Here is a 24,943-nt window from a genome sequence, read left to right on the forward strand (position 1 = left end):
TTTTAAATGATCCCCCCCCCCACCACCCCAAAAAAAAAAAAAAAAATAAATAAAAAAATCTAAAACAAAACTTTCAATTCACTTTAGCAGTTATATACAGACCGTGCGTTCTTTTAATTGTGTGACAAAATGTTGTGACATCCTTAAGGGGAAATAAGTGCATTTCAGCATTTGAGTCACTTTTCAAAAGGTACAGAAAGTTTCCTAATTTTTAAAATTGCTCGATTTGTTGCTAGGTGCTTTTTCAGGCGAAAACGTTGCTATGTTAGTCTGTTGTCATTCATCAGTGCCTGTTGCCACACTAAACGACAGTACATTCCTATGACGTCACAAGCAGGGCAGAGGCCTTAGTTGAGAGTTTGATTTTCTTTTTTACATTGGTTGTATTACTACCGTTGTACAAGGCCTGCAACTTCTGAAAAGTGACAACCTCTGTTGGACTGGGTAAGATATGCGGTTAAGTTAATTTTTTTTTTCCCCCCCACAGACCAGACTTGTACTAATGTAATGTGTTGTCATTCAAATGTAGTCAAGGCTTTAAGCGCTCATGTTATATGAAGTCTGTGCAGCAGTCTTCCTGATAAACTTATGTTTTATATATTGGGATGGCATTATAATGCTTGCAAAATGCCTGTATTCATTTCTAATCAATTCTCTCATCCAGTATGAATTTCTAATCAATTTAAGCAATGGGTTTTGTGGTGTGAGGATTGGTACATTTTGCTGTTCAGGCTTTCTCTGTGTATTTCATAAAGGAGATAACCTCCTCAATCACTTCTTGGCTTCAGCACTTGTTCCCTTGTTAGATGCTGATGAGATTTGTAATGTAAAATGCTAATTATTTGGGCCCTGCAGCACTTGCTTCTGCTGGTGGAGGTTTCCCATGAAACGACTTGCTAGCCCACCCGCTTGGATTGAACTTTCACGCACAACTCATCTAAAAAATAAAAATCCCATGTACATTAAAGATGGATGATGCAGGCTTCTTCTTTCGGTGCTGTTCGCAAAGTGAAAAGGTTTAAGTCATCACCGTGATTCGTGCAGAACTTGTGAAGAGTGAGGGTGAGTCGGCTCTCTGGATAACAAAAATATATGAATATACTACGGGATGCCTATAAACAAAACATAGGGGAACACTCCACAAAAGGGGCTGTCGGATTGAATATGAGACAGTTAAGACACATGGGCATAAGGCATAAGATAACCATTTGTTCTCCAGATTGCTGTACAATGACATTTTATGGATTTCCATGAGTCAAAGCCATATTTACTTTCTGAAGTGAGATGAAACCAGCAAAATCAATTGTAGCTAAACATAATGAAAGTTATTTTTAATCTAGCAGAATCAAGAATGATATTGTATTGTCATGACATGCACACACACGTTGACAAAATGGGTTCTTCGCTTTTGATGACCTCATCACAATATTGAACACAAACATCCACATTCAATGGCACACACTGGAGCAGACCACGGTATTACACGGTCTTGCTCGTAGACACCACAGCCGTGGGTCCAGGGAATGTTGTCAATTGTTGCATTCTCTCCAGCACTGTCTGTCCGCACTTGCCAAATCTTTTTTTTTTTTTTTTTGCCCACATTCTTCTGCCGGGCAACGGCTTAAAGCAGGATCCCCGTAGTGGCTATTTAGTACCATTGGTGATCGAGCTGCCTGACAGAAAGAAATATCAAGATCAAGCCTGTCACTGTAAACATTAGCAGCTCTTCGAAGGTAAATTGCAAGAAACCTTAATAAAAAATAAAAAAACATTTACAATTATAATGTATACTGAACAAAAACACTTATTTGCTCCAATTTTTCATGAGCTGAACTCTCACTTTCCTTGTACACAAAGGCCTATTTCTCTCAAATATTGTTCACAAATGTATGTTAGTCAGCACTTCCTCTTTGCCGAGATAATACACCCACCTCACGGGTGTTGCATATCAAGATGCTGATGAAAGTGTCCCTTAGATTGCCCACAGTTAAAGGCCACTCTAAAATGGGTTGTTTTGCTGTACTAGGAGTCCAGAAGAATTCAGTTAGCATCTGGCGCGACCACCATTTGCCGCACATAGCGGTAGTGCATATAGCCTGAACAATTGGAGTGCGCATATGGCAAAAACAACAATTCATTCTCACGTTCACGCTTATTGAAAATTTAGCGTCATGCATTAACAGAAAATGCATGTTTTTAGAATGTGAGAGGAAATCAGAGCCGTCTGAAAAAACCCACTCAAGCACCATGCTGTTCTAACAAAATGGATGGTACCAAAATGCAAAAACTTTCAACTTGAGTTTGCTGTCATTAATCACCTCAAGCCAATCTTGGTGGCAAAATTGGTCCAGAAGAAATGGATGTGGGTGTTATGTTGACACAATACTGTAACAACACAGCTTTTGCAAGGTGGATATATTTTTTTTCCTTCTAAATTTCTCTCTTTTTTTTTTTTTTTTTAAACTAAATATTACTATTGCTTGTGTATGATTCATTCTGCTGATGAATGAGAGGTGCAGGCCAAGAAAGCTAAAGCATGAGTTAGTTTTTAGTTGAAAGTGAACAGCGTCGCTTCCTGCTGCTTGTGCATTGGAGCCAAACCAAAAGCTGTCACCAGCTTCCCCCCCCCAAAAAAAAAAAATAAATAAAAAATTTCTAGAAATTGGGACAACTGACTGAAGCACACATGCGACCGAATGCATAATATAGCTACTTTTAGCCAGTCGGCCGGAGGGACCTCAAAACTAAGCCTATGTTAATTTAAAATCTGTAATTATAAAAGTGCTTGGCGGCCATGTGAGAAGCGTTCATTTATTCTGTGTTGGTCTTTGAACTCTCTGTTCTTCATTCATTGTAGGTGTATCCAGAAAGAACAACATTGAGGCCTGCTGTGTCTGTATTTCGGAAATGAGCTCCATTTTCTAAGGGTGTGCATATTTAGATTACCAGTAGCGCAATTAAATAAACATCACGTAAACATCCAATAAGGGCCGTTGATGGCAATACAGAATGGGAAAACTGGCTGACAAGCATGAAGAATAATTTTTGATAGTTTTAGTGATTGATTGCTTTAGTTCACAAAACAATGTTGCTGCTTTGCCTTAAGGTAAAACCAAATCAATAAGATGCACAGCAGGTTTAATAAATTCTGTAGTCACACAATTCTAACACAAAAAAATACAACAAAAAGCTAAAATATGGTAAACTCACCACTGACCTGCCTTTTGTCTAATAGTGCTCCAAAATGTCAACTCCACTGGAATCCTTTTAACTGTCTTGCTTTTTTCATTATATTCACTACTGTGGCTTTTATTAACATCGGGATGCAAAATGGTTTGGTGTCCTTTCTTACTGCAGCTGCCATTTTGGAAACACAGGTGCTCCTAATCACATGCGGCGTGTGTGTCTGGGGGGCGGGAGGGTGCAGAGTGTGATTGAATGCAACACACCCATAAGCCATCCTGGCCACTGGACCAAAACATTGACTTTGTGTCACTTTGTGATCTACTTTATTCCCTAAAAAAATCCAGACAATGATATTTCTATGCTTTTTGACGGTAGGTGCACTTGCACAGTAAGTCAAATGTGATTCAATAAAAGTGCTTGTTATCATTCACGATTGAGTTGAAGCCTATCCCAGCTGACTACGTTATACATATACAGTACATACAGTATATATACTGTATAAAGTGGTGTCTTGAGATACGAAGAAGTGCCCCGACTTACCAATTTTTCGACATACAAGCCGACGTTCAGCTGTTTACTGCTTTGACTTGCGAGCAAAAGTTGGAGATATGAGCACTGTGTGGTGGTAGCAAAGTGAACTCGACTCACTAGATAGTGAAGAATGTGTCAAAAGAGGCTTCAAGCTGTTTATTGCCCAGTTAAACTTTAGCCATCCAGCCATCCATCCATTTTTCGGTACTGTTTATCCTCACTAGCATCGCGGGTGTGCTGAAGCCTATCCCAGCTGACTCCGGGCGAGAGGTGGGGTACACCCTGAACCATTCGCACAACGGGCAATTTAGAGTTTTCAATGAACCGAGCATGCGTGTTTTGGGATGTGGGAGGAAACCGCAGCAGCCGGAAAAAACCCACACAGTCACGGGGAGAACGTGTAAACTCCAGATAGGCGAGGCCGGATTTGAACCCCGGTCCTCAAAACTGTGAGGCAGATGTGCTAATCCACCGTTTCCCCTAGTTTAACTTTATTGTTTAACTAAATGTTAAACACATTGCATGTTGTGTATTTTAAACAACCACATCACTTTGACTGAAAATCCACTAGCTTTATGCTAACATAATGGAAAATGCCATAGATGGGCAAACTAATAGCATGGGTGGTGCAGTGTTACGACCTTTTAAGCAATGGATATTTGAATGCAAATACTGAAGCGACACATGTAGACAGATAATATTATTTTATCTATATACTCATAGGCATATATTCTTGATCCTCTGCAAAGTATGACTACTATTATTGTGGCTTATTGAGAAGTTTTGACTGGCTCGATGTTGATCCGAATGTCTGCATTATACTGCCCCTAGGTGACCAAGGTGCACACACCAGAAGGAGCAGCACAACGTCCATAGAATTCAAGCTAAAAATGTGGCAAAAACGGTTGAATTCTTTTTCAATCGTATAATGAATGAATGAATGAAATACACTTACCTGACATCTAAATGAATTCAATTTTCATAAAAAGAATATTCCATTAGTAATAGATACATGGAAATGTATTAACCATCATTGTTTAACTATCCATCCATCCATTTTCTGTACCGCTTCTCCTCACTAGAGTCGCGGGGGTGCTGGAGCCTATCACTATATCTCATTAAAACTGAGGACTCGAAAGCCAGTTTTAGTTTTGTCTTTTCAATTTGGAGAATCCTAGCTCACTGTGTTTTTTTTACTCAGTAGTACACTCACATAAAGTATCTTCTGATGTATCTTTGTGTCTGGGAGAGACCATGTTTTTCCTTTATAACAAATAAAACATCCTAGATGGCTGCTTTTTGTGTGCATTTGCCATCGCCATGTGGTTGACCACATTAGCTTGGTCTCTAATGGAGAGAAGCCAAGATGGCGATGGTAATTGTCAATTGAAGATAAGATGTGGCAGTGCGAGGTGGGCTCAGGCTGCGTTAAACCTTCAATTGATGCTGACGTCGACTTTCTGGCTTCTTTCGACAAACAGCGTGTAGGCCCCAGCTTGAACTTTTTGCGGTAATGAAGCCTGGAGCGTTCCCAGCCTTATCATGATAACGCATACAACATGCGCACATATAATAAGACCAATGCGAGAGAACAGAAATCGGTGTGTGAAATATTGGTCTATATGGTAATGCTGGACGTGAAGCACATTCTCAACACGACAAAGAGATTTGTTACACGACCTTACTGTATGTGATGATGTATTGCTTTCATGACATTGCCATCCGCTAGAAATGGAAACCACTTCTTGGTTACTCTGAGATTTCTCTTCTCTGCTTCAGGTTCAAATAGAGAAATGTTTTTCTCTGTAATTCCTAATTGAAAAACGTAAATGTAAATATATTTCATGTTGTTGTTTCCCCCCCCCCCCCCCCCCACAGTTGAGAAAATCAAATGAAAAATTCATTTTGAAAATAAAAATCGTTTTTTTTAAGACTCTATTTCATTGATTCTTATTCAAGGCACTCGAAGAAATATTATCACATCTTGGATATCCGGCTTCCTCCCACCTTCCAAAAACAGGCATGCAAATTCAAGACTAAATTGCCCACACAATAGTTGTGAATGTGAGTGTGAATGATTATTTGTCTATATGCGCACTGCAATTAGCCGGTAACCAGTCCCGGGTGTACCCCGCCTCTCGTCCAAAGTCAGCTGGGATAGGCTCCAGCTCACCCACAACCGTCATGAGGACAAGCGCAACTGAAAATGCGCGGCAGGACGGGAACACAAATGAACCGTCAAGCTATTTGTTATGCCGATTGTCCAGTTTGCAATGAGGAAGAGGGGTCAGGACATTGACTATGATGTGGAATTATTATTTGTGAAGACTCTTTTGTTCTGTTTCGCGGTCTCATAGAGAGATTCACATTCTCTCACCTTTACTCGCGGATGTGAGTCACATGGTACTGTGAGCAAAACGATTGGAGCTGCAAATGCACTGAGAAAGACACTGCATTTGGTAAGCATACACAATATAGTGAAACCAAATTCAAAAAAGGAATATCAAAAAGTCTAAATAAGGAAACCAAAATTAGAATCACTGTAAACTAGTCAGACAATGGAATATGTATAATATGTATATGATTGTAGTCATAATATTATGAGTAAATAGTTGTTATTGCAAGACAAAAAGGTAACATCATTGAAAAGATTGCAATTAAAGGAGAATAAATTCAAAATTTTAGGAATCATGTGCAAATAAAGTTAGAATTTCATGAGAAGAAAGCTTTAATATGACAAGCATGAATGTATATCGCTGTTAAAAATCAACAGCAGGCTGCTGGTGGAACAGCAGGTGGCCAACAATTTGGTTTAAAGACAGTGGAAGTGCTGCAGGAGTGTTTCGATGTGACTGACTGCTTTTATGTTTTCAAAGAGGTATATTCTATTAAAAAGTTGGTTTTTTTAATTGTTTCGTGCTTACTTTTTTTCTATATACAGCACTTTGTCTGCGGTTGTTAACTACACTATCAAAAAAACGTTTTTCCTTTACCTTTTCTTTTCTTTACTTTTGACTGGTAACACGATCGGTCAAAGGTTTTACGACATGTCAATTTTAAATTGAAAGTCAACTAGTTCAAGTCCCATGAATAGCTTGAAATGGTACAAAACGAAGATAAGTAGTGAACATCCAGAGGGTGAAAAACTAAACTAAAAACACTAAACTAAACTAAACATGAACCGGTCCGTGGCAGAAAAAAGGTTGGGGAACACTGGTTTCCAATACATGTTTGTTTGTAGATTGATTCTATGACTTACTTTTGTAACTTGAATAGTTTATTTGTTCTGTGCTTTCATTGCAGAGTAAAATGAGAAATTGAACTGCGTGAAAATTGGGGTAATCTAAAACGTTTGACCGGTAGTGTACAAGTAAATTGAGTTACAACGTTAAGTCAAGGTACCACTTTGCAAAAAGATGCCGGTGACACAGTGTAGAGAATGTTATGATGGACAGAATATGTTGTTGATGGTAAATGGTTAGTTTCAGGGGAGAACAAGGTCCCCGTTTACAGATAACGAGGAATCTCGAATCCAGTTGAACCTGAAGTGTTTGCTCGTGTTGTCAGCGTTGAGCGGAGCGCCGCGCTCAAGCGCTCTCGCCGCTTTGCTCACGTCGACGAGCACACGCAACATTTGTTCCGCCCGAGCTCAGCTAGTCAGGCAGCAAATTAGCAGTGGCTGCTTGCTGGAGCAACATTCTCAAGGCTCCGTCTTCACAGTTGAAGCAGCGCATCCAATTAGCTGTCTTCATCGATGCCAGTCAACGAGACAGGGAATCACTGTCATTATTTAAATACGGCCAAATAACAATGTTTATTGAATGAACCAGAGCTGCGTATGTGCGTAACACAAAGTAGTGTACGAGATGGTGCACATTATTCCCTCGCTCTGAACGGTTTGTTTAGCGGCTTCACTCGGTGTGAAGGTCAGACATTCACATTTATCAGGGCGCATTAGAAAAGCCGTGCAAGCACTAGCCTCGCCTCGGAGGCATGCAGTCAATTGTTGACGTGTTAATACAAAGTCAAACTCAAGGCCCGGGGGCCAAACACGGTCTGCCACATCATGTTTTGTGGCACACTAAAGCAAATCAAGTGTGTCTACTACATGTTTCTTGCTGGATGGATTTGGTCTTTTCATTTTGGCAGCAAAGCTGGACCAAAATTGCAAATTGTCTTTCACTTTTTTTGGTGGGGGGGAGTTCAAAAGTCTGCATGCTATCAAGATGCCCTTGACAAAGGCTATGAACCCTGCGAAACCTCAGCTCAGGGGCAGAAGCAGAAGCAGTAAGCAGCATTTGCGCACGCCATCATTCTCACATCTCTTCAACAAATATAGACAGCAAAGTGTAAATTGAATGATAAAAATCGACCAATTTTCTGTCCCGCTTATCCTCGTTGAGGTCCTCCCTGGACTGGTCGGCAGCCAATCAGACAGGCACAATAATTACAGACAAATGGAAACATTTGTCTATAAGGAAACAATGTTATTTGTCTTTTGGCGAAAACAGCACATGGTTCAGCGGTGAGGTTATTGTCATACACCGTCATAGAGCATGCCTCAAGTGTGTAAATAATTGTATGTTTGCAACCCGGAGGCGGCTCTTGTTTAGTATCGGGGTGACGGCAGCTGTCGTGTTAGTCAGAAAACTTTGGAGCCTATAATGCATTCTACATGTCTGCGCAACAAAAGCGTTCCTTTTTCCATCCATTTTCTATACCGCTTTTCCTCTTTGGGGTCGCGGGTGAGCTGGAGCCGATCCCAGTTGACTTTGGTGAGAGGCGGGGGCAAGCCCTGGACCAGTTGCCAGTCAATTGCAGGAGAGACCTCTCAACGGTGAGGCAGACGTGCTAACCACAAGTGCACTACACTCTTGCTTGCGTATAAACTCGAAAGACACCTGTTGAGGTATTTACCAATGTTGTGCGTCATTCAGTGTTATTTAATACCTGACTTAATCCACCTCTGCCACCATTATCACATCACAATTCTAGAAAACATCAATACTATACAAGGGGGATTTGAAGATGGATTTGAAATCGGATTGGTTAAACAGTCCCATTGCTAATTTAATTTACATGACATGGGCCAGCACTACGGATTCTGAAGGCCCTGACATGGCAGCACATACAGGCTGAAATCTGATTGGACCAAAAAAAAAAAAAAACATCAAAAATATACGTGCACATACTAAAAGCAACGAAGCAAAGAATAACACTATGAAATGAACACAATAGACTGTTGGGAATAAATTAATGCAATTCCAATTGTAAATGTAGGTCAATGCGCTTCTGATAGCTGACCGCCCACCACTGATGTCATTTCTGCAACAGCCATTGTTAAACGACAGAACAATGCTAGTGGAATAATGCCATGACCACAAATGCGAGGGTGCAACCATTTTTCCAAGCACAGAAATGATGTTTTCACTCCGGCTGTCTGCGATCTTCCATATAAAATCAACTCGACGAATGATCTCAACAGTGTGTTCTATGCATTATATCCAGTTGTTGTTGCGAAGAAGGTGCAAAAGTCATCCTAGTTTATATTCTCCTGAGCTTCGAGGCTTGACAAAGAATGGGTGAAGTGCTGCAAGTATCTCAAGGTATACATTTGCTCGAGGAGAGATTGAAACCGTGAGGGTCACAAGCGACGACTTAGTGAGCCTCTCAAGATGTGCAACATGAATCATGCACGGCCTCCTCCATCATAATGGAGGTGGTGACCTGTGCGAATTCTCCGCATGTCGCTCACCATTTTCAGCCTGATAAAAGCTTTGACTGCGCAAGCAACTTTCAAATACCATGTGGTGGAGAGCGCGACTGGAAGGAGAGGAAAAAAAAAAACAAAAAAAAGTTCTTCTGTACCGCGTGGATTCAAATAGTTGCCTCCGCTGTAATACTGTAGTGCCTCAGTTAATGGGAGGGTTCTTCCCAAATAGCACACAGTGCTGCGAATGACTTAATTGCAGAAGAAACCAGGGAGAAGAAAAGCACATTTAAATTGTAGCGGCTAATGTGTGGCAGTTCAGTAGTGTACACACACAGCAATTACTGGGCCAAATTTGAGACCGGATTGAAAAGTTTTTAATCAAAACCCGGCAACATGTGCCAGTGCTCCCTAAGTGCACCGTGGCAACACATACACAACGAATAGGCCTTATAGTCCATTAGTTATTGTAATCCAGTCACTACTATCAGTCATGTTATTCAAAACATGTTGATTTTATCCAAACCGTCTTGCTATTTTACTTGCAGTGTATGCCATCTGCTGTTGTTATGTCTAATTGTTATTCCTACAGTTCATGAATATGTGTGAATGTGGGGACAATAGAGGTCAGCTGCAGTGATTCTTTTCAAAGGGCTCATGGATTTTGGCTGAGGACAGACAATGCAGGTGCAAAGAGCACTTGGTCGCTCTCTTTTTTTTTTTGTTTTTATCTACAAATGTAACAAGCACCATTGCACTGCAGGAAGAGGAAAAGCCTTTCAAGCCACCAGCATGTGCACAAGAATAGAAATCAGAAATTTGGCCATACAATCTACAGAATGTGAAAATGGAAAAAAATATATATACTAAGGAATGGAAATCATGGATGCAATGCAGTAAGGCGCGACTATAACCTAACTTCATTCAATTAAAAAAAAACACAAAAAAAAACAACACACACTTAGCTATGTTAGTCTTTCGCTGTGCTTTTACTTGAACGTGACCAGCAGGCACCCAAATTAGCCAAATAAGTCTGCCTCCGAAAGCCCCATTAATTGGTCTGACGGCATCCGGCTCCTGGTCGAGGGGAGCATCATTAGAATGGATCGCAGCGTTATTAAACGGTAACGCCTGTATACGGTATTTTGATGAGACTGCTGCCACACACGCACACACAAAAAATACCCACGAATCCTGGAATTTAGTCTCATCATTGGAAGAATAGAAGCAAACAATTCAGTACAGCATGTGTGCATTTCTAATGTTTATTATGGTGGAATTACTCTGGTTCAACCATAATTTCAGCAGTGACAAATTGTTAAATGGTTAAATACTATTTGCATTTGATGTATTACATGATATAGACAGTGAAACAGCACATCACACATCCGCTGGTTATCATATAAAACACCAAAACGAACCCAGAGAGCCGGAAATAAATACAGACATTGTTCAAAACATTCACATTTGCACTATTCTCCTCTGACGATGATGCACAATGAGGAATACATACATCTATAGATTCTTTTTGCTTATCACAATACACCAACCGGGCATTTTGCAGTATTCCATTGAAAAGTCATAATATGGAGCCTGGACGGTGAAACCACGTCATTCCCACATAATAGTGAACATAGTCAATTCTAGGTGGTGCAACTAACTAACTGTAAATTGTAATTATATTAAAAGATTCTTCTACAAAACAAACTAACAAGAAGGCAAGCAGGAGCCATTCAGGCACAAATATACATTTGTATGTTTGCATGAGCTGGAGTGCATAATGAATAACTAGTCAATTTTATCTAAAAACACATGTGCAATCATTTTATTTTCTAACTTACTGCATGATTAATTCCAGTTATTCTTGTAGTTAATTGGACAGGAAGAGAGCAACTGCATGGAAATCACATGATTTAAAAAAAAAAAAAAAAAAAAAAAAAAAAAGGTTAATGTGAGTTGTGGTACAGATATGAATTATTACATCCATCCTACAAAGCATTTGGTTAATATCAGAGGATTCACTTGTTTTACTGTTTTTACATCTCATCAAGCTGCATGGTACATTTGGATGGGATCTATCTCTTGGGTCTGTCAATGTCATCAATGGCGGCCAGAAGTTTCTGGCGGGCCTTCTTGTTTATGTGAGAGCCCAAACAAACGTTCACCAGGTTTGCTAGCTGCTTCATAGAGTACTCCTGAAGAGAACAGAAACAAAACATAGACTGTAGACTGACGCAGACTGGGACTGAAAAAAAAAAATGTCCAGGATTTTTTTTTTATCCAAAACTGCATCATACACAAAAAACACCAGCTCTTAAATGCATCACGTCACACTGCTCCAACATGAAGAACAATTTACTTAGTTGAGCATCATAATCTTAAGACTTAGAACCTTAGAATAACCTGAAGTCGGCCCAGATAAAGCGTTATCATTCTCGGAAGCATCCGCTGAATCGAGCTTTTGTCGATGCTGAGTTCAAGTGCAGCCCTCCGGAGAGACTTTCCCTGGCTTTGCGCAAACGCCTGCTCAAGGAGTTTTTCATTTTTAGTGGTAGTAGTAGCAGGCTTTCCGCTGTGTCGTTTGTCAAGAACTGATTCGGTTTCAAGACACATGCCATGGACATTGTAAATTGTACAACATTGGAGCAGTGTGATGGCCATAAAGCTTCTCAAACTCGCGCTGAACTGCATTCAGAAAGATTAGCCAGGTGGAAATTTTGCAACCCTGCTCCAATTGAGTCATGGGTATTTTTACAAAAACTGCAAAGCCTAAACTGTCAAATGCTGATGGCCTCGCGTCTGTTCGAATGACACCTGGTACGAAACAGACCGAGAAAGAGTATTGTGACTTTCGGGACACCCTGGAGATGCCAGGTCCTCTCTGCAGAGTCAATAAATGCCACCGGCCACTACATGAGGAAATACTGAAAGTCGGAATAACGGAGATATACAAGTGACAGTACTTAACCACGAGACATTTGACCGGCATCGTCAAATAATGTTTTTAAATGCTTACATTATCTGGTGGGCAGACGTTTGTGCTAAAGGGCTACATTTGATTTTTAAAAAGATAGTTAAAATGTGATTGCCATATATGTAAAAATCACTTGCTTTGACCAAATGTGGATGTCCCATTTTTTTATTTTTTGCAAATGACAACTTGATTATCATGAACTAACAATTGCTTCATTGATATGTAAAACTGGTTATTTTAATAATAATTTTCATATTTTTGAATAACTCAATTAACCAATTACTAATTGAGAAAAATGAATAAAATGGTTAAAAATGTATAAATACATCTTAACTACGGTGGCCAATTCTAAGGAAAAAATGGATTAAGGGCCGTATGTCATGTGTGCTTATGTGTGCTTCTCGCACACCTGTGCTATATAACTTTCAAACAGCAGGTCTACTTTAGTACGCACAGTTGAACTTAAGCATGAACCCGATTACAAGAGTTTGTTCGTCACCGACACGCTTGAAGTCGACAGCTAAAAGAGCAACAATGGCCTCCAGGTAAACTGCCAGTCAATCTCAGGAAGAAAGCGATATATGTGTCGTATACGTCTACGTATACGAACATGAGGGCAGATGCCTTACCCTGTGGTTCTTGATGAACTGCTCCATATCGTTCTCTGTCAGGTAGTAGGCTTTGATGTAGATCTCGACAAACTCCTTATCAGGAATGGGCCTGAGGTCGGTCAGCTTCTCCAACTTCATCAAAAACTGTTGGAAGTCCAGCTGCATCAGGGCTCGGCCCTCGTTGCTGCATTTCTTCACATTAGCGTAGCTACAAAAGAGGGCAGGAAAAAGGAAATTCACGTTGTTGTGTCTGGCCACTGGAGATCGTCTCATTATTTTACTTTTGCCACCTAAACGACGGCAGTCCCCATTCTGACTCGCCAGCCGCAATTGACGGCGCTCGCGTTGCCAGATGGCACGCCGCTACTTTCATTTTCAAGCGGCAAATCACAGACACCCTTGCGCCACGGAGGCGCCAAGAGCCAAATGGTGCTCGGAATTGCAGCTGCATATCATCGGAAAGCTGACATGAGCCAAACTTGGACTGACTGCATAAAAATGTTATGTAGTGTTTTTAATGTGACAAATAAAGAGGTTTTAAATGGCAAACTTTGAAGGAACGTGAATGTTCTTTTAAAGTTGAATTTGAGATTAAGTTACCCTGGACTGGTTGCCACCCAATCGCAAGTAATTGAGATTAGGTGTGATAATTTATCTCAGTGGACTACAAATACGTTTCACATAGTTATGTTTATGGGTTTTTACAGTATACACCAAGTCTGAATTTAAGGTTGCGTGCCTTTAGTAGTACCACCTTGTGCTGCAACATGCCGAGCAGCACTGTACTCTACCGGAAGAGATGCAATTTAAGAGCAAGAAGAAGAGGCAAGAGAAAACTCCCAACCTCCAGTAATCGCCATTGTTCCCACAGAGCAGAGAGAATAGATGGCTGTGAGCATTGTTGTATACTCTGTAGGTGTTGCTCCTCTGTGTGATCAAGTCGCAGTTGTTTGAAGTTTATATGTATAGTAATATATATGCTAATTTAATTTGTCGAGACTCAGTGTCGGGATTCAGAGGAAAGTTAAATCGTCAAGCATTTGTCAGTTGAAACAGTAAATGTTGCAGTTTGTATATAAAAAAAAAAAAAAAAAAAAAAAGAAAAAAAGAAAAAAACGCACACTACTTGATATTCCCTTTTCTTCACTTTCCGAAAAGGAAGAACACGTTTGATAAATTTTTGTTCATGTGTGGATTTTGAATAGAATGTGCAGTGTTCCAAATGCATTTATGTGTCTGCAAATTATAAATATATAAATATTATAGGGATTTTGAGCTTTACCCACTTTTTTAAATGCACTGCCATTATTCTGACAGTTTCACGACAGGACTATCTCACCGCATAATGAAGTGCATAATGAACAACCTCAGAGCAGTGGGAGCCTCGTGCTTGGTCTCCATGTGGCAAAGCACTTTTCAGGGCACATTGGACTCCTTGGATAGTAAATTGCAGCATATAACCCAAAATTGGTTCAGAGCATGCGAATCAAACTAAGTGATAAAATTGTAATTTAACTTGCTTTCAATGCTTTATATTTCTCAGCTGTATTAAAGTCTTGTTTCCTCACCACAGGGCCTTTAAAAAAAAAGGTAAATAAAAAAAAGTACTCCAGAAGAATCTTGTATTTTTGCTTTTCAATCATTCTAGTAAGGTTTATTGGAGTTGGATTAAATGACCAGGCATCAAAACTGTAACAAATACGGGGGGGGGGGGGGGGGGGGTAAGGCACCGAGGTGATAACGAGAGGACCTTATAATTTCGTTAACCTTCAATGTTTAGGTCCCATTTAGGTCTTATCTTCTAATGTTAAAATAACTCAGGATGGCTTCGACCTTGCTTGGAGCATCACTGAGGTTCATGTTTGATCAGCATATGCTTTTAACTCCTCGTAAGGAAGAGCTTTGATCAGCTGAAGGGGAACTGGAGCAAAATGGTGCCTTCCTTACCGGTTTCAAATATATGTAGGAAAAAAACATTTGCAACATTTTTTTATTGTGAAAATGCAAAAAGAAACATTTGAGTGTCAAAGAAATGAGAGCGCTGGGTAGACAATGTGAATGCAGGCAGAAAAGTAGAAAAATTGACGATTGGTGTGCCAGAAATGGGATGGATGCGAGACTTCCAATGAGCCAGGTTCAAAAATGAATTTACTCAATGTGAGGAAAAGTGAAAAACGTTCCCCTTTCCTGAGATATGCCCCATGGTGTAATGTAGATTTTTATTCCACTAATGCACTTTTTTCCACCCTCAACTCCTAAATGCACCCGTCGACATAAGTCATTCAAACTGAGGTTGACTGCAAACTCTCATCATGATAAAGCCGGTATAGACTCAGAAATGTGCCGTGAGAGATGAGAGGGCTTCATCACACCTCCAATGTAACAAGCCACTCCACACATCCACTCGACCACAAGGACGCAGGTAGTGTAAAAAAAAAAAAAAAAAAAAAAAACACATGGCGTATGGCGCTTACAAGCGAAAAAGTGATGAAATGCATTGCAAAGGGATGTGTCAAGAGCATTTTACAGTTAGTGCGAGTGGCCTGTGTCATGCAATTCCCAAATGAGGCTGGAAAAGACAGCAGTAGAGCAAAGCAAGGGAGAACGGACGAATGTAGAGTTGTTTTGTGGCAGGGTAATCCCAAAGGAAGGTGCAAAGTAAGTCTGCACCACTCTTATGTAGGCTGGACGTATACTGTATACGCCTGTTCTTCTTGGTGCATGACAGCATCATCTTTGGGAGGATTTCTGAATGTTTATGTTGTGTGGATGTCAAAATATGTAAATGCCGATTGCTCTTCTTTCATATATGTAGGCTTTCTTGTAATAGTTTATGGCTGTGGATACCATGAATGTTTTATTTGCCAAGAAGGAAAAAAGGTAATGCATTGCTGAATCCCTTGTCGTTCTAAGAAATATTATGAGAAACACTCACCGGACATGTCATTGGATAAACCCTGTCAACTGCTCATCAGAGTCAACAAATGATGCATGGAACTTTTTTGCGTCAATATGGACTAAATCCTCACACAATGCCACTATTTTGTGCATGTGTTAAAAATTGGATTTTTATAGTCAGTCTCGCTATCTCATATACATCAGAACAGCAACAATCTGAAGCACATACAGTATATTTGACATGTCTCAAAGTGTTTCGCTCGGGTAGGATGGTAGAGCTGACTCAGACTTCAGAATGCACATTAAAAAGTGTCCATGCATGTTCATAGATGACCACAATGTACAGAAAGTAATCTCAAATGAAAATGCTACCTTTCTTATTGATGAGGAAAATAGAATAAGAGAGATTTTTGGAATTCCTCAAATACTGCATAGCTGGACTGACTCGGATTAAAATAGTCACTGTAGATATTTCATGAGATGATAGAAATGACATTACTTTCTTACCCCTCAACAAGAGTCCTGTTGGCCAAGCGGATGCAGTGCTCCCACAGGACATTGGACACGGGCAGTGGGATACGCACGTGTCTTGAGACATCACCAAGCCGCTCGTTGAACATCTCAAACTCCTTTCGTTTAAGAAGAAAACAGACATAAGCACAATCAAAAGCCATATATTGTTAACTTAGACTTAGACTTAGACTTTTTTGAAGCGCCTTTTGCAGTCATACTAGAACATACTTTTCAACACCGCTTATCCTGGTTAGGGTCACGGGTCGCTGGAGCCTATCCCAGCTGACTTCGGGCAAAAGGCGGACTCCACCCTGAACTGGTCGCCAGTCAGTCGCAGGGCACATATAGACGCGGACAACCATTCGCACTCACATTCACACTGTCACTGAGTGGGAACTGAACCTACGCTGCCCGCACCAAAGTCAGGCGAGTGTACCACTAAACCATCAGTGACTTGTTCTCGAAACTATTCCCATTAATTAGAAGATTTAAGGTCTAGTGTTCCCCAGCATTTTTGCAATTTGTGACTTACGGATTCACCTATTTACTGATTGTATCCTCTGTTATCCACTGAAAAACAAGCCAATTTGCTGTTTTTTTTCCTCAGGCCAATGCAATACTTTCATTGCTTTGGTCATAGCATCTTGATGTCAAGGAACTATGTTGAAGAGAGTTGAGGAGCTTCATTTAGACAAAAGTAGTATTTTGCTGTCTTCTTGTGGCATCTTGGCAATTATAAACCTTTTTTTTTTTGTTTTTTTGGGTAGGTGGATCTTTTTCTATTTGTGGCAGGGCTCTGTTCCAACCCCACTGTACTTTACTCCTTATACAGTAAACATGGTATAACAATACAGTTTAATAGAGGCTAAAAGATTTGTTCTCTGAAGGCAGTATCTTACAGTGTGACTGGAATATTTCCCCTAAAATTCTATTTTTCTAAATAAACCAATTTAATGGGAAAACACTGGGTGAACGCCAGGGTCTACAGCATGCTGTCCGTCTTACCGTGTTTACAGGGAAATAATGCATTTGTACATCGCTATTTTTATCTCACCCTTTTTTACCTGCCGTATGTGCATGTCCTCATCCATTTACTGTATATGTATTTATAAATTCATATATATATATCCGGAAGCCACAATTTCCTTCTTTTTAAGACTGTAAAGTACAGTAAGAAAATATGTCTATGTAGATTCTCAGTCATCCAGGTCATGGCAAGCCGCAACAGTTGAATCGAGGCAACTGGACTCTTCTTGGTTGTTGAACACGGTGTCACGGTTTAATCCAAAATGCTTCTTAAATACTTATTTTTTCATTCACCACCTACATCTGCCGACAATAACAAACCTCACCAGAGACGTACATAAATGGCGGACTCCACAGTTAAAATTTAGAACTGAAGAAGCCTTTTGGATTAAACAGTGATAGGTCTTCAACGACCAAGAAGAGTGCAGTTCAATTATTTGGGATTACGAGATGAAAGAAGACAAATCCTGAGTAGCCATATCCTATTGGTAGATGCTGTGATGAATCATATTGGTAGGAATACATTGCTTAACACAGAACTTTTACAGTGTTAGTTTTAGGCAAGAGCTCTCCATCCACCAATCCATAGCACTTGTTCTCATTTGGCTCGCGGGTGTGCTCGAGCCTCTCCCAGCTCACTTTGGGCGAGAGCCATGGTACACCATGGACTAGTCGTCAGTCATCGCAGGTCACAGTATAGACAACATTCACACCAATGGACAATTTAGAGTCTTCAATTCAATCTAAGTACCTGGAGAAAATCCAAACAAGCAAATTCCACAAAGGAGGGCCAGAGCTGTGGTGTCCTTGAGCAAGACACTGATACCCAGAAATGCTCCCCGGGCGCTTCAGCTGCCCCCTGCTCCAGTGTGTTCCACTAATGTGTATGTGTTCACTGTGATGGGTTAAATGCAGAGAACACATTTCGTGTGCATGCATACATGTTCATGACAATAAAAGATCTTCTTCTTCTGTGATTCCAACCCATACCTTACTATTTTTTATTCGAACAATAGAAAAGCTGAAACTTGATAGCTGGCACACACAAATGTATTTAATTTGGCATCATAGAATGAAATGTTACTTACTCTTAAACGGCATCACAATAGTTTCCTACGTCAGCATTTTCTCAATGAAGTAATTTCGAGGCCACAGCATCTCCGTGCCACTTTATATGCAAATCAATGTCATTGTTGAATGCTGGTGATAAACCTGAATTCATGAATAAAATATCTCCATCTGTGCAGTATAACAAAAAAAATGTGGCACGCTCCTTTCAATCAATGCACACGGCACAATGTGCATGCATTATGCGTATCTGACAAGTTGTTAGAGTGGGTTATTAGCGCCCGATGGGGAAAGGTACATGCTAGTTGTAATATGCACCATGTCAGTCGATCAAGTGGACCATTTTGACACCGTAAGGGATTTAACGCTGGCCAGTGACTCTGGGATTTGTCCCCAAAGCAATTTGGCCCATAAGCTAAATTAGTTAGGCTTAAGTGCAGCGCTTCCAGAGTCGGACAAAGATCTGTGAGCCACGTGGGAATTCAAGAGGTGAGTTGAAGTTCTTTTTCAGGACAAAATAACTTTTCCCTCTGAGTAGAATATTTTATTATGTATGATTCCATTCATAAATATGTAATCCATGGACTTTTAGGAGGAGATGTGATTTAACACATACCTTCACAGGTATGTGGGTCTTGTTCACAATTGCACACCCCGCTAACCTTTTCTGACCTCTCGGTCTCAGTCCCTCAAATGCAAAATGCATGCTGAGCATGCATAGAGGTGCATATTTAGTGGGTTACTTTCACTTCAGTGACGAGACAAAAAAAACTTTAGTGGCGATCTAAATTCTACTCAGTAGCTCACCCTGCATTTAAACAGTTTGCACCATCCAAAGTAATAGTTTTTGGAAGTCAACTTGAATTGCACATTTCTGCTGACTTTTGTCCAAGTACGAACATGAAAAAAGACAGGGGGGTGAGACTTTTTATTTTGACTCACGTGATCACACCTTGGTGCCACAATTTATTAAATTTGTATATGCTGTTTGCTTAATATTCTGCAAAGAAATGCAAGACTGATGTCGTCCACTATAGTATGTGAACACAGGCACAAATCAGAATAAAACAAAACAAAAAACAGACTATATTTGATTGGAAATCATACATCATCTTTGACAACAAATCCAATTTATCCCCAAGTAGAAAAAAAAAAAGTTTGCTCAGCATTACGTGTTGCCTTTTAGCTCAGTGTCAGTAATCAAATTTCCAGTTTGTTTTCAGTCAGTGTGACAGAAGCTAGTGTTCTCGTCGAAGGAGAAGAATAAGTACGTTACAGCAAACATAACAGCTAATGCATATTTGTTGTAAAAACCTACATTTTATGTTTGTCGAGTAAAATGAATCCAGTTGAGCTAAAGGTACAGTCAAGAAGTAGAATACTGTACATCTGAAATTGGTTAAATGATCCCATTTGTATAAGATGACAATGCATTTCACTTTACTATGTACTATAAATGTTATTCAACACAACAATCAGGTTCCAATAATAATAGTTATCAAATTAAGGGAAGCACAGTGAAATAGTGGTTAGCAATAGGGTTTGAATCTTGGCTCGGGCCCTCCTGCTTTTATGTTTTGTTTTTTGTTTTTTTGGGTACTCTGGCTTCCTCCTGCATTCCAAAAACATGCATGTTAGGTTCATTAATGACTAACTTGTCCATAAGGGTGAATGAATGGTTGTCCAAATATCAGCTGGGATAAGTTCCAGCTCATTCGTGACAATATTGAGGACACGCAGCACAGAAAATGGATGAAACCCAATGTGGGACACAATAATGGACAAGAGTCAGTGACAACACCACATGCACATTTCTTTAGGAACATTACCTTTAAGAGAACATCCACATATATGTTATGCTGGGACATGATCTCTCTAATGTCCCATTTAACGCCAGACATCAGGAGCAACATCTGCTCATAGTCGATGGCCTTGGCTGCCACGATCCAGTATATGGGCTTCCGCAGTTCACTTGCCGTTGACACCGTCTGAGAGAAGGACGAGTGAATTGTCAATATGTACATAAGCCATCCATCCATCCATCCATCCATCCATTCTTTTCCGCTTATCCGAGGTCGGGTCACAGGGGCAGTAGCAATGACTACAGCAAAACATGGGTCCCAGTGTGGTTGAATTTGAGAACCCCTAATATAAGCAGTATGGGACAGACGTAAGGCAATCCCCATCACTCCATGCATGCATATAGTCTGTCTGTATGCAAAAACATTGTCATAACATAGCATTCAATCATCATTTAAACATCTCAAATGTCAAGTTCCTGCAAAAGGAAGTGCTAGGAAAAAAGCAGCTGGATAGTTTTTGAGTGACATAACATAATTTTCATTGCTGAAGGCAGAGAGAATGGCACATGATTGGTGCCTTCGCCGTTGCTCCCTGAGGAGAAATTGGTTTCTCAAGAAATAAAAGCCAGTGCTGGTTGAAAATGGAGTGAGTGCCTATACTTCACAGGGAGCAACTTCCAAGTGCACCATATAGGTTTTTAGACCTAACTGTCAAGGTGTGCCCTGCTTTGTTCTAAAATATGGCACAAAAAAAACTGCAGCATTAAAACTCAAAAGAGCAAAAAACATTGAACATAATTATCACCTAATTTTATAATAAGGTGCTTAGCTATTTAAATGTCGTCTATCACGTTTTGTCATGATTGAAGGTTTGGTTGGTTAGCGATTTGCATCAACTCATGCTGACAGTGACAAATAACATTTATAGTAATTACACAAAGAGGTGCAGGATTTTGTGTGTTCTACCTGGGAATAGAACTGCTGCAGAAAAGGCTTCTTGGCAGCAGGCATCATTGTGTCCAAATGGGACTGAAGCGACTCAAACTGCTCAGCCAAAAACACACTGAGAAAGAAAAACACCAGAAATGTTGTTTTTATTACAAACAGCTACATTCTGAAACCAGTCTACAACTCTAATTCTAATTTATAATAGACAACCATATCCTATCCCATAATATTCACCCTTAGTAATAGTCCTCTGGACCTTCTGAATCATTAGGTAAGCAGTTATCACACTTTTGTAGAAATGAACAGTTGCCCAGTTACCAACAGTTTGATCTGGAAAAAAAAATTACTCCAAGGTTGTCAAAAAATTACCTTCTGCTGCCTTTACTCTAATACACACTATAGCTCTCAAATAACTTTTAATATCCTCCAACAAATCAGGCAACGCTTTTCCCACTAACACTTTATGGCCCTTGAGGTAGGTAGGTAAGTAGGGGGGTGGGGGGGGGAATTAAAAAAATAATAATAATAATAATAAAATCAATGTGATGAGAACTACAATATTTCACTGAATCAACCAAAAACTAAATAAATAACTGAGGATGTGTGGCTATAACACATTACTTTATACTGAATTAAAAAAACCTGCCAATTTGAGTTGGCTGAAACAAAATAGGAATAAAGGTCCACTGGAACTGTTAAAAAAAAGGTAACTTGTTGTGCTGTTGTGTGTGTTTTTGGTTCCTTGATGAGAGAAGTAATTCTGAACGTGAAACTAAATGAATGTGGGTTTATTCTCATTAACAACTGTAACCACCAAATTAATGGTTGTGGTACACAAATGTAAGCCGCATTATTGTTACGTCATAATTCAACTTGTGAACATAGCAGTGTAATATGGGTATTTATTCATTTAAAGGCAGTGCATTAGTCAAAAGGCCCAACTATTGTATATTAGTGTTAAAGGGAGAAATGCAAACATGAAACTACTGTTTATGCAACTTCTATTTTAACATTTCAGTTAAACAACAATCATGCCTGAAACAATTATTAGCGCCTTGCCTAACCTGTATACAATTCCAATGATATATAATGTAACATCGGTGAGATAAAATATTTTGAGGGGGTACTTACAGGGACTCGGTGGCAACCACTCTCTGTGCCAGCCCATATAGAGTGCCACTGTTGGTGAGGACCACCATTTGGCTGAGGTGGGGGCTCGGCACCTTCTCCTTCCTGTCCTCTGTGGGACCATGCATACTAGGATTTTCACTCCCTGCCTCCTGCAAGACACAGAGACGGACAATCAGTTTTTTTTTTTTTTTTTTAAACGCTTCATTTTTTTTCTTCAGTGATATATTTGTGGTAATAGTGAAAACTGTGCTGTGGAACGTCATCCTCTTACTTAACCCTATGTGACAACAATGTGAACTTTGCAAAATGTTCACAAGCAAACATGAATTGAAAGTACAATAAAAAAAATAAAATCAAAAAAATCTGCTGACCAAACAGAAGCTCCCTTTGGATACATTCTGTAAAAAAAAAAAAAAAAATCATTAATACCATTACATACACAAGAGGAAAAGATTTCAAATGAAACACAACTCCTCCCCTCTTAACACACATTGAAATTACCCCGTGAAATACTGTCTGGGAAACCAGCGGGGTAATAATCTGAACCCAATTTTCTTATCAGAGGAGAGGGTCTAACAGATGAAAATGTTCATTCCAGAAAAACTCTCACAATCCTCTGATGAGAACATGGCAAGGCGGATTGGGTCGCCTTCAAATAAACCCTGTCGTGCACTGGGCAGCAGCAGTGCAATATCTGCACCTGGCAGAAGACACAAACCTGGCCAACAAATACTATACAGCAACAGAGGGCAGAACAGCAATCTTTATGCACTGCAAAGAGTGCAAAGCAACTGGAACTACTACAACAACACTTTTCTTGGTCGAACTACATGGAATGACATCTAAAACAAGTGACGTGACCGATGTAAATGGGTATGGCGGCACTGCAGGAAGGGCCGTGCAAGGCGGCGGTACAGACAAGAGCTCCTCGAATGCACCGGACAAACAACACGTTTACGAATAGGAACATAGTATGTGAGAACCATTAATACTAGCGGGGAACTGGAAAAGAAAGACACAAATGGAAAATACTAATGTAGCCATCCTGAGTTCATGTGAAGTGAGATGGAAAGGAATGGGGGATTTAACAAGTGACATCAATAATTCAAGTATGTACCAACAACAGACTAACCAGATTAAAAAAAAATAGAACTGGAATATGCTAAGTAAGACAATTCGACTGCAGAGGAAGCAAATAATTTTGATGGGAGATTGGAATAGCAGTGTTGGAAAAAGCAGTGATGGCAAGAAAGTTGGCGAATACAGCTTTGGAAACAGGAATAAACAGCTTGAAAAGATTGAAGGTACACATGGAACAACATCAAATTGCTTATATCTTTGTAAAAAAGATGAACAGAAATACAAAAGAAGAAAAAACTAAAACTCACCCAGCAGCTGCTGTTATTTTATGTAAGCTAACTCTTAATTAGAAAGAAAACTACATTGAAATACTCAACTAAATTGTGAGCGATAAATATGGAAAGAGGAAAAATTAAATACAGTATTGAAAACTAAAGAAGAAAGCAACTTCAATAATATTGGAAAAAGATGGAATAACCTTAAAGGGAGTATAAAGCAAAATGCAAAGGAGGAAAATGGCTATAGTAAACAGAAAGGAACAAACCGGAAGAACGAAAGAAGACGGAGTTCCTTTGAAACACGTCTATGCAAAGCAATATGGCCGTGCGAGAACCTTCTCTGAAAAAGCCTCTGGTCGATCGATGGCAATCACGCATCTCATAAATGACTGAACTCCGCTGCTATCAGGAGTGTTCCATACTCACTAAGCACACTCCAGAGCATAGTGGCTCCACAGTGTAAAGGTTTTTAAACAAATGAAATAATGAATTATTGAATTATGTTGAAATGCAAAGGGTGGACAAAAAAAATAAATCTAGAAATAAATGTTGCCTCACAGCGAGGTCATCAAAAGCACGTCTGCCTCACAGTCGAGAGGCATCGTGGGGCTGATTTGTGGAGTTTGCTTGTTTTCCTTGTGCTTGTGTGGGTTTTTTCCGGGTACTCCAGTTGTGACCACACTAGTACCTCAAAACGCACGTCTCGAATCGCCTTTCTGCAATTAATGAAAATGCTATTAATCCATTTCAGCCTCTCCCAAATTAAACAAAATTTTTTGTAATATGTTTTTTATTAAGAAACATAACACTATAATATTGCACTTTAAAAAAATACTATGTATAGAATGTAAAGAATTAAAGTTTGTGCATCATAATTAATTAATTGTGGCTTCTTCTGGTGTGTGCAACGTGGCCATTCAGGGACAGTATAATACAATCACGCAGACACAAATGAAGAAGAGATTCATAACTACTGTAAGTGACCTACTAAGATGCAGTAATATCAGTCAAAGAATATATACCTGTGAGTATTGTTTTATTATCTGTCTACATGTGTCACTCCACCGTTTGCTTTCAAATATCAGTTGCTTAAAGCATTCTAAAACTGCAACTACCGATCCTAAACGTTAGCGTGTCAATGGCATATTCCAGGATATGTTAGCTTTAAGCTAGTGGGCTATTCTTAA

The 24,943-nt window shown here is 39.7% G+C and overlaps 1 protein-coding gene across 4 annotated transcripts in view; it reads right to left on the reverse strand.

Annotated features, from left to right (window-relative positions):
• Positions 1 to 10,667: 10,667 nt before the first annotated feature.
• The window catches only part of vps50 (VPS50 EARP/GARPII complex subunit), an 81,951-nt gene continuing 67,675 nt past the window's right edge, over positions 10,668 to 24,943 (reverse strand). For all 4 annotated transcript variants that reach the window (XM_061664483.1, XM_061664481.1, XM_061664482.1 and 1 more), the window contains 6 exons: positions 22,399 to 22,547; positions 21,286 to 21,382; positions 20,347 to 20,505; positions 16,418 to 16,539; positions 13,031 to 13,220; positions 10,668 to 11,622 (listed from right to left, as the gene is read on the reverse strand). In XM_061664483.1, coding sequence (XP_061520467.1) covers positions 11,503 to 11,622; positions 13,031 to 13,220; positions 16,418 to 16,539; positions 20,347 to 20,505; positions 21,286 to 21,382; positions 22,399 to 22,547 — 837 coding nt within the window. In that variant the 3' untranslated portion in view covers positions 10,668 to 11,502. The remainder of the gene's footprint in view (positions 11,623 to 13,030; positions 13,221 to 16,417; positions 16,540 to 20,346; positions 20,506 to 21,285; positions 21,383 to 22,398; positions 22,548 to 24,943) is intronic.

The sequence above is a fragment of the Phycodurus eques genome, chromosome 20 (genome assembly GCF_024500275.1).
Source record: "Phycodurus eques isolate BA_2022a chromosome 20, UOR_Pequ_1.1, whole genome shotgun sequence".
Classification (NCBI taxonomy): domain Eukaryota; kingdom Metazoa; phylum Chordata; class Actinopteri; order Syngnathiformes; family Syngnathidae; genus Phycodurus; species Phycodurus eques.